Raw genomic sequence first — 14,577 nt, 5'->3', positions numbered from 1 at the left:
TTTTTAAAGGTTATTTTTGAAAACGGTTAGAAATCATATTTCAGAAAGGAAAACAAAAGCAGATGCCTAAAAGTAGTTTTAACTTCAAAATGTATGATGGTATCAATACACCCCTCCCTGTAAGCAAGAACCTTTTTGAGTTTGAACTTTGAAGAAAAGAAAATACATCCATGCTGAAATTGATATATCTATTGTGAAGAATGAGGATAGTAAAAGATCAAAGTCTTACATTGGTTCTAAATCTTTAACAAAAACAAATTTTGAACCATTGCTCAACAGCTCATGATTTTAGGCCAACAGTTACTTTGACAATAATATTTCTTTGCTTTAGAAGATAAAAAAATAATTAAACAGAATAAAGACAGATGGACAGTGAATGAAGTAAAAAATAATTATAGGCGTTATGTTTTCTTGTTGTATGCTCCAGTCAGTTTCACTTATTTCTGTCCTTTAAAACGTGCCAGTTCTCGTTGTAGACTAAATGTCTATGTCCAATTAAAGAAAGTGATAACAAAGAATATAGATATGCCCGGTTTACCAGTAGGCATAAACACAATAGATGGACAATTATACCTTGCACTCTTTTCCTCCATTTCACGAGCTAGGGAAACCAGCTTAAAGAAATCAACTCTCAGAATATCACTGTAGATAAAGAAATTGAAGCACAGGTCAGAAAGACAAAAATGATTATCAGCTCTTTTTTTAATCAAAAGGAAAATGTTATTGCATCATAATATAGGTTGCAATAATCCTACCCAGATTAGCATTACAACCTGTACTAATAATTTGCAACATTATAAATACAATTAATAGAAAAAAGAAATACAAAAGTGGGAGGACCAAACCAAAATCCACTAAGAGAATCTGAAATGTGAAATACCATATCTATCTCTACAAAATTCAAAGACAATACAAGGAGAAAATCATGAAAGGCCAGAAAAGTAACCATGTGAACAGTTATTTGTAACATTGACACAGAAGTTCACGACAAGTAAATTTCAGTATTCGATGTTGAAGCAAGTTCTCCAAATAAAAATGTATAATAAAATTTTTCATACGAACAGACATAATTTGAATTTCAAGACACTGAGGACAGGTTTGAATCACTCCATATAGAAAGAACTGGTGATGCCACGCCACAAAAAGCAATTAAGTTAAAAAAACAGAATTTTAAAGATGGAAACTCCAAGAGATCCTTTCTTTAATCAATTACTGAGCAGAATTAAATCATTTAACAAGGGTTTATCTACCTCATCAAACAATGAATACATGTATCCTAGCAGAAGTCCCTAGAGAATGGTCATACTCGTTTTTTATTAAAAAAAAAGTTAAAATAAAGAAAAGCATCCACCATAGAAAATCAAAATTAGAAGGGTTTGATTGGAAGAGATTGTTTTGCAATAGAGGTGCTAACTTTTCCCTTGCAGATTTAAATACCCCAAATCAATAGAGACAAACAAAGGTTGTCCTGTTGCAGAGCTTAATTAGTACCACATGTGGAAACTGACAGATAATCATGTCTTTTAGCATTAACTCTTAAGAAATAATAACGTACTAATTACTAATTAGAATACCCTATCCTATCTCAGTACAGCTGTACTTTCAAGGAAATTACTGAGACCATTTTAATGACATTAAGTTGAAGACTTTGTATATGTTGAAGACTTAACAATGATTCTACTTAAAAAACAAGCACACAAATTCAAGCAATCAATAATTGGAAGAAGGCCGTATGTATATGTGTGCGTGGGGGTGCGTTTATGTGTATGTGTCTATGTGTGTAACATGTATGTATATGTGTATGTGTATAATGTATGTATATGTGTGTGTATGTATGTGTGTATTTATGCATTTGTAAGTTAAAAGATGGGTATGGTCCACAAATAAAGAAGAAAAAGAAAACTATCATTAAAACTAACAATAACAAGTAGATTTTAGAAACTCATTTTCTCTTTATGATATTACATTAAAATTAAGAAAGAAAAGTCAGATTGACTTCCATACTAGTGTAGGTCACAATAATACCATAAAAGTATACTTTTGAGCTTTTGGTTAGGATTATTCACCATTCTGCGTGGCTGGAGAAAATAGATCAGTATTCAAAATCATTTTCCTTAATAGATTATATGAAGTTTGAGATATTTTTGTCAAAATCGTTTTCCACATTAGCTATTATTTGAGACTTTCCTTTTCAAAACCATCTTTCTTATTATCTTTACGTTCTCCTTTACTAAGAATATTTCATTTTTTAAAAAATTGACAGTATGAATTTGTTTCTCAGTCTCTTTTGGATAAGTCATTTCGTCTCTTTTCTTTTAAAAAATGTCACTCAAGAAGGAAAAGCATACATAGTTGCCGCCCATCCCCGGACATACACAAAATAATGAAAAAAAAATCACTTAGATGTGCATGGTCGGCTATGTATCAGACAAACAAAATCACAAAAAGTTATGTGACAACTTGGCTAATAAACTGCTCTTATGTCAAGGAGCAGCCTCCTGAAGTATGGAGTAGAAGCGTGTAAATGATTCAATATCTCTTGCAAACTTCATGATTTTCGAATAACTTAAAGAACAACTCCATGATGAAAACTCGAGCTTTCAAGTTTTGATGTAACTTGATTATAGGATTATCTATAAGAAAAAAGTTTGCTACCCTAAAGAAGATCTATCCATTTTTTAGGAATTAAGAAATAAAATCATTTAGTGTGCAAGTGCACACGTAATTTCTCTCACCTCCTGTCCCCGCTATAGTTTATCAAACAAGAATTACAATATGGTCAAACTTAAAGCGTGTATCTTATAGGGCTTGGTGGTATGTGTTATGGAGATGGGCTACTATTACCATAGCTTTGCCTCACCCTAACCCCCTCCGAACACACACACACTATAAATAAGCAACACATGATTATGGTTCAGGTAAGCCTTGTGTACCTACAATTACTTTTCTACAGTATCATCCTAAGTTAAGTATTGAAATGTCTAGGTAATTACCAGCTCCATTTTTCCTACTCGCTCCAGTCACTGCAGGGGAGCAATAGAGACAAATCCTACAAAACACAAACACTACGCACAATACAAACACTAACACGATTAATGCCTAAGATATAAGACACGGAGACTTTATGCGCAAATGTGTACAATGACAAATTATTGAAATAAAATAGGATAAATATAACAAAAGATCTAAATTGATGATCAAAATCTCGATATTCAATTTTTTTCTTATGATGAGGAGTAATAAAAATATTAAGAAATATTGTTCTACAACAAATGAACTTAGTCACTTCACCAAAAATCTTAAAATTATAAATTGGAATATCTTATAAAAAAGATATATTCACCCTCTACAAGTCAGGTTTCTATTTCTTTTACGTTGACAAGTGTCACAGGTAACAGATATTGTTTTTAAATTTTATATTATATTTGAAGTTGATTTTCTGAAAACTAAAATTTAATATTTTTTTAATGATATTGGCTTGTGTCCATTCACATGGAGGTATAAACACCATTGCCTGAACTGTACAGAGGTGGTGCCTAAAGTGTTTGGGCCAATACTTTACTTTTAATTAGAAACTTAATGAGAAATGTTGACAAGTGTTGTCGGAAATTTATTCAACAACATTGCAACACTTCAAGTAGGATCTAAGTCCATGATTCATAGGCCAACTCAACAGCAGGGGTAGAGTACCATTACTATGTTGGATATAGAAAAATTTAGCCATTATAGAGAAACAATACCAGGTTATTCCTTCCGGCAACAAAAATATCAAATATTATAAATAAGGGCAATTACACATAGTACTAGGTGAATTCACACTACTAAAACTAGTTTATACAGCGGAATCTTTCTATCTAACATTAAAACAAAAGGGAATAAAGAATATGAAACAAAAAAACAGAAAAACAGAAAACTACTGAGAACTTCAACTAAAAGTAGTTTCAGATAGCAACCAAGGAATTATTATGCAATGCCAATAATAAACTGTAATTAACAAAAGTTTAGAATAGGATAACTCTCAAAGGCCAAATAAAACCTTCAAAAGGAAATTTGAAATCATCCATAAATTGTATATCATATGTAGGTCACTCTGACTTAACCCATAAATAATAAAACCACATAATATGAAGCTGAAATGTACATGAACAAATACATAGGTACACTGAAAACTGACTATCACATTACCCCGAACCAAAGTCTGTGTCCAAAGGCATATAAAATAGCAACTGAAATTACCAAGGCATGTCATCAGAAATTTCAACCAGATATGCTTCTGCTGTAGATATCAAAAGTGATCCATTCTTCTCATTGAGCATTCTCAAGGTTGAGAATAGACCTCTCCATCTGTAGCATTTAAGAGTTGCGGATAAAATATAATAAGAACATAAGATTTCAATTTCCTAGTACCATCCTGATACACATCCACGTTAAGGAACACAACTCAGAAAATAGCATAGACAAATATTAATTCAAAAAGATGACTCTCCTATTAAAACTTGCACATATATTGCAACCGACCTTAAAAAGATAACATTAAATCAGTAGAGCATGTTTTTTGATCGATCTCCATCCTCCAATTCACATGAAAAATGCAAGCGATGAATTCATCGCAAGCAAATAATCATAATATACCTGAATTTTGAGCATATTCACCTTGAAAGTTTATGATATCACAAACTATAAGATTTGAATAGAATCACACAGAGATATCTTTTTCCCTTGTGTCCTTTTTATCCATTTCATTTCTTGATTGAAGATACGTTACTAACACAAATAGGTAATGAATAAGGAGAATGGGGTATCCTTCGTACATAGAGCTATGAAGAAATCACAATGAATGTTGTAAAAATATAGCAAAACAAAAGAGCTCTCAGTCCCACCATATGCACCAAAGAAAGACTTTGGAACTATATCACAGAGCTTCGCTTATCCAGTAATTTCATTCCAAACAAGAGAAGAAAGAAAAACACACAGCCCCTCCCTGACTAAAAAGAAAAAACCTCTAAATTTAAGAAAAGGGAAAAGCTCTAACGTACCAAAATGTGATCAATATAACAACTATTTCAAGTGACTCCCATTTTGGTTCTATTTTTAATCTTCTCAATTGAATCCTCGTATGTTTAATATTCTTTTATTTGAACATAAATGCTTTAAATTTGGTGTTTTAGAAATTTGAGCAAATAAAAATATGAAGAAATTCAGAAAGTTAAGTAAAGGCAGAAAACTGAAAAATATAATGTCTTTCCAAGTTAAGAGCACTTCTTTTTCAACAATTTTTATGAATAACCTTCTATTTTTATCATGTAAAAACATACTCTAGACTGAGACATACAGCACATACAAAACATTGCACCAACTACAATTTACAAAACCCACCAGAAATTGGAAGTGTATAAAATAATAGTAATAAAGTCTTTCACATTTTTATTTAATTAAAGACAAAAGAAAATCATAATCATCAACACCAAACTCGGAATGTCAAAAGGGTTTAGTTCATTAATTGCCACTGATTATTTAACAACACAGACAAAAGCCAGGTACAAAACAACAGTTGCTGACCAAGGAAAAAGAAACTGCATTCAATCCATCTCTGAAGCCAAAGCTAAAGTGATATTGATGTACCTTCACAAGGGTTTCAAATTTGCCCCTCAAACAAGAAAATCTGTGCTTGGTCCAATATAAAGCCAGGGAGCAACTGAAACATCACAAGATAATGGAAATCTTTAGAACAAAATCTAGGATGTTGAACAATAAGAGAAAGAACAAAATAATTTATTGCTACGAATCTATGATATAGTAGTTCTATATACATTAAAAATTATTCAATGATGCAATCTTCCACTCTCTAAGTGCCTGTCCGTAATAATTTGATATTCTACTAACATAATTTTAATTGTGTTGTATCATAATTTCATAAGATTATTAACACTGTATTTTCCAAAAAATATAATAGTAAAATTTAGCAGACTAAAACCCTCACTGCATTCGAAAAATAGAATTTGCAGCTAATCAATGAACTGATGACCTCTCAACAACATATGCATTCAATTAACCTAAGACATCTTGATCTATATAGTGTAAGCTTGATAAGATAGGATTATGGAAATAATTCACAAGGTACACTTTCTTTAATAAAGCAAGATCCAGATACTTCCATTTACATTAATAAGATGACTTATTTCATGACAGGGCTTTTTTCAAGATGTCTAACCAATATCTCACAAAAAAAATCCTTGCTCACCTAATCAAGCTAAGATAATATGTAATTATACAAAATGGAATGATATTGTGTAGGTACTAAAGCATCCAAGTAGATAAAATGACAATGAATTAGAGCATATTGAAAATATATGCTACAGAAATGCAAATGACCCATTGTTTGGACATAGTTTGGTGGAAGTATAACATGCATCCAACAAAGCCAGACTGATCATCATTCATCAACTAGAACCTACAAGTTTGTCTAATGCCGATGTAAATATAAGCTACACGTTCACAAGGGAGGAGTTTCCTTACTAATCCTTGTCTTTTCTCTCAGATGCTTGAATAAGTTCAGCACATGCATGTTTTACACGCTCTGCACCAATACTGCAATGACCAAGGGAAAACCGAAATTTATTACTGAAAATATCTAAAGTCTAAACAACAACAAGCCTTGTCCCTCTAGGCGAAATGAGTTACATGAATCAATATAACCATTAGACTATATTCAAAGTTAAAACTAAAAATAACTAAATAAGGCTCAGGCTGATACACTAGGCTAATTACCAATGATGAAACATAAAAAGCACGCGAAAAATTAAATTTGGTAATTTTTTTAAAAATACAGCAATCTCCAAATATGATCAATAACAGTTATGAAATATATGGTAGAGATCTGATTCCATACATTTAATTGGCACTTAAGAAACACCTTAACAAAAAAATAGAACATAAGGCACCCGCCGCTGGTACACAAAATGACACATTTTACATCTTTTTTGAGCTCTTAAACAGTGAATGTCATGCAGAGACAAGAAAGTTGAGCTCGGAATATGTTTAGCATCAAACAGAAATCAAATAACTAATCAGATGCAAGTTATATTAGAATAAAAAGTGAAATTTCCACTTTGTGCAGTAAATGACCAAAACAAAGTCCAAGCAGCAGCAACTAATTCTCTGCAAACATGTGACAAGGATATCCGGTAAAAGTGAGATGCTAACAAGACACTCATTATTATTGGTTGAAATTTATTGGAGTATACAAAATTGGGAAGTCACATTTGTTAAACCAATAATAAAGAAACAAACCATCAATTTCATAATTAAAGTATTATTATCTCCAGAATAGTTTTCAAAGTAAGAAAATATTATGAGCCATCCCTTAATCCTCAAGTAAAATCCTTCAAAACAGTGCTGAATGTTAGTGAAACATATGATTTCAGGACTACAGCAATGGATATTCACACTTTAGGAACCACTAGTATAATTTCTTTCTTTTGAAGACAATTCAAGAAAGTAATACTCAAGGAACCAAAATGACGGTTTATTTATGAATAATAAAGGATGCATTCAAAAAGAGTCCGTTAGCACTCCACTTCAGTGAAATAATCAAAAACACAGTCCAACTCCAAATTCAGTAAATTCACTTATTCAATATCATTACCTGCTCGATCTGGCATATAAATCCCGAACAAGTTCACTAACTCTTTCAAAATCAACCTGCTGCTGTTCACTGCGCAAGAGGAAAAAATGAGTCACAGCTACACCGAGAAACGAAGCCAAAGAATTATTAGAAACCTAAATTCGCGTAAAATGAGAAAAGAAACAAAAACGTAAACAGAGAATTAGGCGGTTATAGTTACAGCTGGATAGTGATAGCAGAAAATAGGCTTTTGGAGGAGAGAGTGTAGACGGTGACCGCTCGTAGGAGAGCGTCGCGGCGAAGAGGATGTAGCCTCGAAGTTTCAAGGTAAACGAATTGCTCGTTGACGAGTCCCTGCGAGAATCGGAACAACAACACACGATTAGTTACCGAAACGGTGAGAGAATGGTGAGAGAGAGAGAGAGAGAGAGAGAGTGCTTACATCGTCCCACATGGAGCGGATGAAGTTGTGAGTTTGGAAATTGAGAGCGTGAATGGACATGATTGAGAGCGGAGAGAAGAGTGAATGAAGAAATGAATGAGAGAGGGGTTTTGAGGAGTTGCATGGTGCTTCGGTTTGTCGGGATTTGGGGATTCTGCGTTCTTGTTTGGCTTTCGGGATTAGTCACATTTGTCGTTTCAACGTTACATGCATGCAACCGTGTTAGTGTCATCATGTACTACTTCACTCTTTAACTCCCGAGTTTGTTTTTCTCGGAATGATTTCTGTAACGCCATTTTCTTACCGGAAAAACAGCGTGGGAGATGAAAGAAGAGAGTGGGGGTTACTGATCTGGGAGAAGGAAAACGCTAGAAGCTCGTATTTTTAATTTTAAATAGTGGGGTCCACGTCTTCTTTTAAAATAAAAAATTATTACATATTAGAGTAACTGCTTTCATGGAAACATGTGCTATTTGTATGCGTATATATTGTTTATGCGTTAAATATGTTCTTTCTAATATCTAAACTTTGGAGTTTTCTTTGTTGAAAATTTCGTTAAAGTTTAGTATTCAAATTTAAAATGTAAATAGGCATAGTCTTAAAGTTAAATTTTTTTTTATAAATTATATCCATTTAATTTTAAAAATTAAATTGTATCATGATAATTTTTTTAAAATTTTTAAAATAACAATTTTGAATTATGAAAAGAGACAAATCTTGTTACTTTGATTTCATTGTAAAAGAAGTCATTCATGTACTATTTTTAAGTTGAAGTTATATTACATTACTTTAGTTCAATGCGGTTTTAAATTAAAGTTATATTAATTGAAGTTGTGTCAACTCAGTGATTCTATCAAAACTAAATTTAAACAATGTGAATTTAGCATGACTTCAATTTTAAAAGAATTGTAACATCCCTTCCCTTTTAAATAGTATAAATACTATATAAAAGTTATCACATAATTAATAAAATAGAATAGTTAACAAGCATAAAAATATAAAGTCGCATCATAGTTATATAAAACATAATTATAAATAAACTTTATATACAAGTTACTAAACCAAAACTACTTACAAGTTGGTTCTTTAAAACAACCAAAAGAAAAATATATACAAATATATACTAAAGTCTCTATGTATGTCATCTCCACCTAAAGTTGGCTCCAAAACATATTATCTCACTATGCTCACATCCACCATATGATCATCCCTATAGAATCAATCACACAATAACAACCAACAAAGAAACACACAAGAAGGGCAAGTTAATGATAAAAAGAATCAACATAGTATATTAAGATTGCATCATATATACATTTCACACAGAGTTAATCAAACGTCCTAATCATGCCTTTGACCTATACTTGACCATCCGGAAATAGTATGAATGTCGAACTATGGCGGGTAATGCACTTGTGGTGGCCTCTACTACTTTGTAGAGTCATTGCCAATGAGTTTCACCTTACCACACACATAAGGTTGGTTTATTCCGCGTCTTAGGCCATAATGGATCACCTAGACTAGGACCTCCTAATATTCAAAGCATATGCATCACTCCTCTATAATTGAGAATGAATGATCATTAGCGTGTTAGAATAACCCCAAAGATTAAGCTTCCTACATTCATACCAACAACACTTTGATACCACCACTAAGAATTCTTCCTTAGAACTCTTAAAATCACAATTCCATACCATCATGTAGTTCAAATCATATCACTGAGTATACAATAAAACATCATACCATTTATATCCAAACATAGTAGAGAAAAGAAAACAAAAAAACCTAGAATGCCTAAACCTACTCACCCAACACCAAAATCATGGCACCCAACACCAAAATCATGGCACCCAACGAGCACAAGCTCGTCCAACTAGCAGATCTCGTTCCCCAGCGAGAGCTCAAATAGAGAGTTTCTCTAGCCTAAAGAGCTAGCTCACCTAGCCTTTGAAACTCATTGCCAAAACATCCTAAATACTTGCCCAACCACTTTGTAGAATTCTGCAAAAAACCAATTATGTAGAATTTGCATCCTCTAAACCTTACATGTCCTACCTTATGCACTTCTACCAACTTTTACCACTTCTATTTGGTATTCTAAGCCTCAATTGACCTATCTAAGTGTATATGATCCAACTCAAACCGAGTTTAACTCATTTTATCATGAAATTCCAACTCAAGCCAACTAAAACACCACTATATAGACCATAAATCAATTCTACCAATTTTAACACATAACTTAGCAACTTAGGGATCTAAACAAGTGTAAAATGACCCAACAACAAACCCTATATATTCCAATTTGCCTCAGACATTCTATTTTAAAATCTCACTAGTCAAAACCCTTAAAATAAACTTAAAACCATCCAAAACACAACCTATTGACTACCAACCATTTTTATAACAAATTTTTACCAACTTAAGGTTCCAATAAGTTTCAATTGATCACCAAATACATCCTATAACTCTGCTTTTCTCTTTTGACCCTTAAATCAAAATCTCACCTATTAAAACCTCTTTTTAAACTAAAAACGACCAATAACTCATCCAAAATCCTTTCTTCTCAAAACTATATCAATTTTATACCACTAAACTTCATAACAAAAACATTCGCAAAATAAATCCAATCCAAAATAGAATAATTCAAGGCATCAAGTATCACATAACTAATTACACTCATCAAAACACAAAATTAACACAAACAATTATCTCAATTACATTTAAACCATCCTAACAACAATCAATCATAATTCTAAATTCAAAATTTAAACATAAACAATGGTTTCTCTTACCTTAACAAGGATGCTACCAAGCTTTATACACACATGGCCCTTGCTTCAAGGTCAATAAGTCTTTAGGACCTCTGATCAACAAGGAATTAGAAAAGAAACTCAAATAACACATGCGAAAGAATTTCTATGTATGGCCTTAAACTAATAATTAAAGGAAAATGAGCAAAAATTTACTTGTTTTACAAGAAAAACTGATCGAATGATGATGGAGAATACACTGTTATGATCTCCTATATGCTTCCTATTTGTCAAACAAATGATTTAGAAGTCAGAAATTATAGAGAAAAAAGAAATGGAACTCAAAGAAAGAGTTTTAGAGAGATGGTAGATGTTTTAGATAATGAGACGAATTTATGAAATTTTTTTATATTATTAAATTATTTTAACATTAAAATACTCAATTTCATTATTTTAAAGCACCTATCAACTTTGATCCTCTATTTTTTTAGTTCTCACAATAACTATTTAATTTAAAAATAATTAAATTTAAATTAGTTATTATTAAAAGAATAAAAGTAGAAATGTAATTATTTTCGTTTAAAATAATATTGCTTAACGAATAAAATTAGAAAGAAAATATGTAAAAAATGAATAAATTTTCTTTATAAGTATATATTGTCTTCACTTTTTATCAGAGACATGTTTTGATTTGCCTGAGTATTTTTAGATAGTAGGCATTTATAAATAATAATATTTTAAATTATAGTATGTACGGCTGGTCTTGTTTAACGTGTATTATTTTAAATTATTAAAATATTTTTATTTATTATGTAATTTAAAAAATCACTATCATTTAATTATTAATTTGATCGTTATTTTTATCGAGAAGTATAAATTGGTTTTCTAGTTTTCCCTGTCTTAATTTAATTTTTAGTTTTTTATAAGTAATTTTATTTGATTTTTTGGGTTAAATATGTTTTTCGTCCTTAAGTATCATACGATTTTGGGTTTAGTCTCTATTCGAAACTTTTGTTCCTTTTAGTTATCTTAGTTTTAAAACTATTACAATTAGTTCTTAAAATTGAACGACGTTAACTTTTGTTTGATGTGGCAAACGACAAGTCCACATGTAATGTCATCTTCCTCGTTACGCTTTTCTTGCACATTAGATGTCTCTCTTTCCTTCTGATCATGTTTTTGAGCTTCAGTACCTTGCACCAAATTCTTCCATTCCCGCCAGATCAAAAAAATCAGATTCATCTTTCCATGTTCCAACTTTTGTGCTTCCATCGGATTTTATAGATGATCGGAATTCCATCTTTTTCTTTTCCTCAAACATGCTTACTGCGCTTTTCCCTTCTAAATTTTCCATAGTTTCTGGGGATGTTTACCAATACTTCACTGGGCGTGTTGCTTCCAACTAATAGAAATAGTTCTTTATTAATTTATCTATTTCCATCAACAACAATTTTCTCTACGTTTCTTCTCTCTAAGCACTTCAAATGATTCTTTCTCAGCTAACTGAACTGGTATCCAACTAAAACAAGTCTGCTTCTACAACATAAATTCAATTCAAGCTCGAAAAATAGCACATAAAAATTAAATTAAAAAAATAAATAAAGCAAGAAATATAACCTCGTAAACGGTAGTGTTACCAACACGATCCGACGCAGCAGCCTCAAACATAGTAACCAAATCTACAACTCGGTTGAAGTAAATCCCTTCACAGATCTTTTGCAAATTCTCTAACACGGGCTCAAACGCCAAAACCTGAAACCCCATGGCAGAGGCGACAAAGGTGGCCATACCCACGTTGGCACCAACATCGACGACCAACCCATCCTTGCTCTTGCTCTTGGCCTTATCGAGCAGGTCCTGAATGGTGACGGAGATGTCGGGCTTGCGAAAGGGCTTCCCTTTGAGCATCCTTACGATGTTCTTGTGAGGCTTGTCGGGGAGGGTTCCGAAATCGAAGAGGGAGAAGTGGAAGGGGTAGCGCAAGCCCTCGACGGTGTTGGCGAAGACGGGATGAGCTTGAGGAGAGGCGGAGCAATCGAAGCGGAGACTGCTTTCAAGGAGAGAAACCAGAATTAGGCTTGGCCTTCGTGGGTTTTTTTGGGCTTGCGATTTTGGGTCTTGCTTTGGATCTGCCGATGAATCCACCGCCTCCAGTGAAATCATGAATCAGAATAGAAGAACCCTAATCTAATTTAGAGAAGAAAATATACGTGGCAGACACCTAACATAGAAGCTGACATTGCTGACCTCACACGTGGACTCGCCGTTTGCCACATCAAACAAAAGTTAATGTCGTTCAATTTTAAAGACTAATTGTAATAGTTTCAAAACTAAGGATTAAAAGAAATAAAAGTTTTAAATAGGGACTAAACCCAAAATCATGTGATACTTAAAGGACGAAAAACATATTTAACCTTTGATTTTTTTTTATAACTACTGTATTACTAGTGTTAAATTTAATATTATATGTCAATTTGTAATTTTTTTAAATTTTTTAACTTTTTTTTTCTTGATAATTTTACTTTTGTTGTGTTTTTACGTGTTACTCGAAATTGTGAAATATGATACTAACAAAATTTTAATTTAGTCTTTATATTTTTTATTCAATTTAATCTCACTATTTTTAAAATAAAACAAGGTTGTTTTTCTTTAAATTGAGATAATTATTTTATAAATTTTGTTAATATTTTTATTAAAATTAACATAAATATATTAGTCTTCAAAAACGAGGCACAAGTAATTTTAGTTCTCCAATTATATATATATATATATATATATATATATATATATATATATATATATATATATATATATATATATATATATAATATTTTTACCCCTTTAGATTACATGGCATTGTGGAAAAAACATCACCCCACCTAACTTTTCTAACATTATTCTAAAACTCCAAAATCTGAATTAAAGGTGTGATAATGTAACACCAACAAATATTTTATTTATAAAAATGTTAGAACTTTAAATATAATTTATCTTTAAAAATATTATTTATAAGATGATATATGTGTTCACTTATACATTATTATTTAATTTTTAGTACGAGAATTGGACATTTTGAGTCTAATAAATGGCTTGATAGATAATAAATGATCTCATACACCAAACAAATATTATTACAACATATTTTAATATCATCTTAAAAAAAGTAGACTTTGAAGTTAATTTAACAACAAAATCAATCAAATTTTTAGTCACTTGTAACTTTAATCATATTTGTAGTTGATATAAAATTTTCAGTTTCCTCACTCATTTTTAGTTGATAAAATACTTATAAGTATTTTAATGGTATCTGATAGCAAGTAGAGCTTTCAGAACGGGCCACTTGACCCGGTCCACCACAGGTTGATCATTTAGTGAGTCAATCCAACCCGACTTATTTATTAGCGAGCCAAAAAATTTGAATCCGGCCCGATCCACCACAGGTTGGTGGATAAATGGGTTGACTCACTGGCTCACTTAATTACAACTTTCTTTTAAATAAAAAAAAATTACAAATTTTCTATAATTCAAATCTAAACAAATTTCACCCCATTAATCAATTTTGAAAATAAGGAACTTAAATAATTTTTTCAAGTAAAAACAAAATAATAAATATTTTTATAAAATTAAAATTAAATTTTAATAAAATAAAATTAGGTAGGCGGGACCACGGGTTCAAAAGCGGGGTTGAAATCTGACCCGCATAAAAAATATACAATTTTTTCAAACCCAACCTGGCTCAAACACGTGGTGGGCCGGGTTGA

At 31.6% G+C, this 14,577-nt stretch overlaps 2 protein-coding genes across 2 annotated transcripts; both read right to left on the bottom strand.

Moving 5' to 3' along the window:
- Positions 1–503: 503 nt before the first annotated feature.
- On the bottom strand, positions 504–8,413 carry LOC124829152 (histidine-containing phosphotransfer protein 2-like). The gene is made up of 7 exons (XM_047302621.2): positions 8,067–8,413; positions 7,845–7,978; positions 7,646–7,714; positions 6,517–6,588; positions 5,623–5,695; positions 4,237–4,344; positions 504–642 (listed from the first exon to the last, which is right to left on the bottom strand). The coding sequence occupies exons 1-6, from the start codon at positions 8,124–8,126 to the stop codon at positions 4,306–4,308; spliced, it is 447 nt and encodes a 148-aa protein (XP_047158577.1). The 5' UTR covers positions 8,127–8,413; the 3' UTR covers positions 504–642; positions 4,237–4,305.
- Positions 8,414–12,256: 3,843 nt separating this feature from the next.
- LOC124829166 (uncharacterized) lies at positions 12,257–13,068 on the bottom strand. The gene is made up of 2 exons (XM_047302633.2): positions 12,434–13,068; positions 12,257–12,352 (listed from the first exon to the last, which is right to left on the bottom strand). Exons 1-2 carry the CDS (start codon positions 12,977–12,979, stop codon positions 12,257–12,259), a joined length of 642 nt encoding a protein of 213 aa, XP_047158589.1. The 5' UTR covers positions 12,980–13,068.
- Positions 13,069–14,577: the final 1,509 nt, after the last annotated feature.

The sequence above is a fragment of the Vigna umbellata genome, chromosome 3, assembly GCF_029865625.1.
Source record: "Vigna umbellata cultivar VRB3 chromosome 3, Vumbellata_1.0, whole genome shotgun sequence".
NCBI lineage: Eukaryota > Viridiplantae > Streptophyta > Magnoliopsida > Fabales > Fabaceae > Vigna > Vigna umbellata.
Note: the sequence above shows the minus strand (reverse complement) of the source record. Positions and strands in the feature narration are given on the sequence as shown.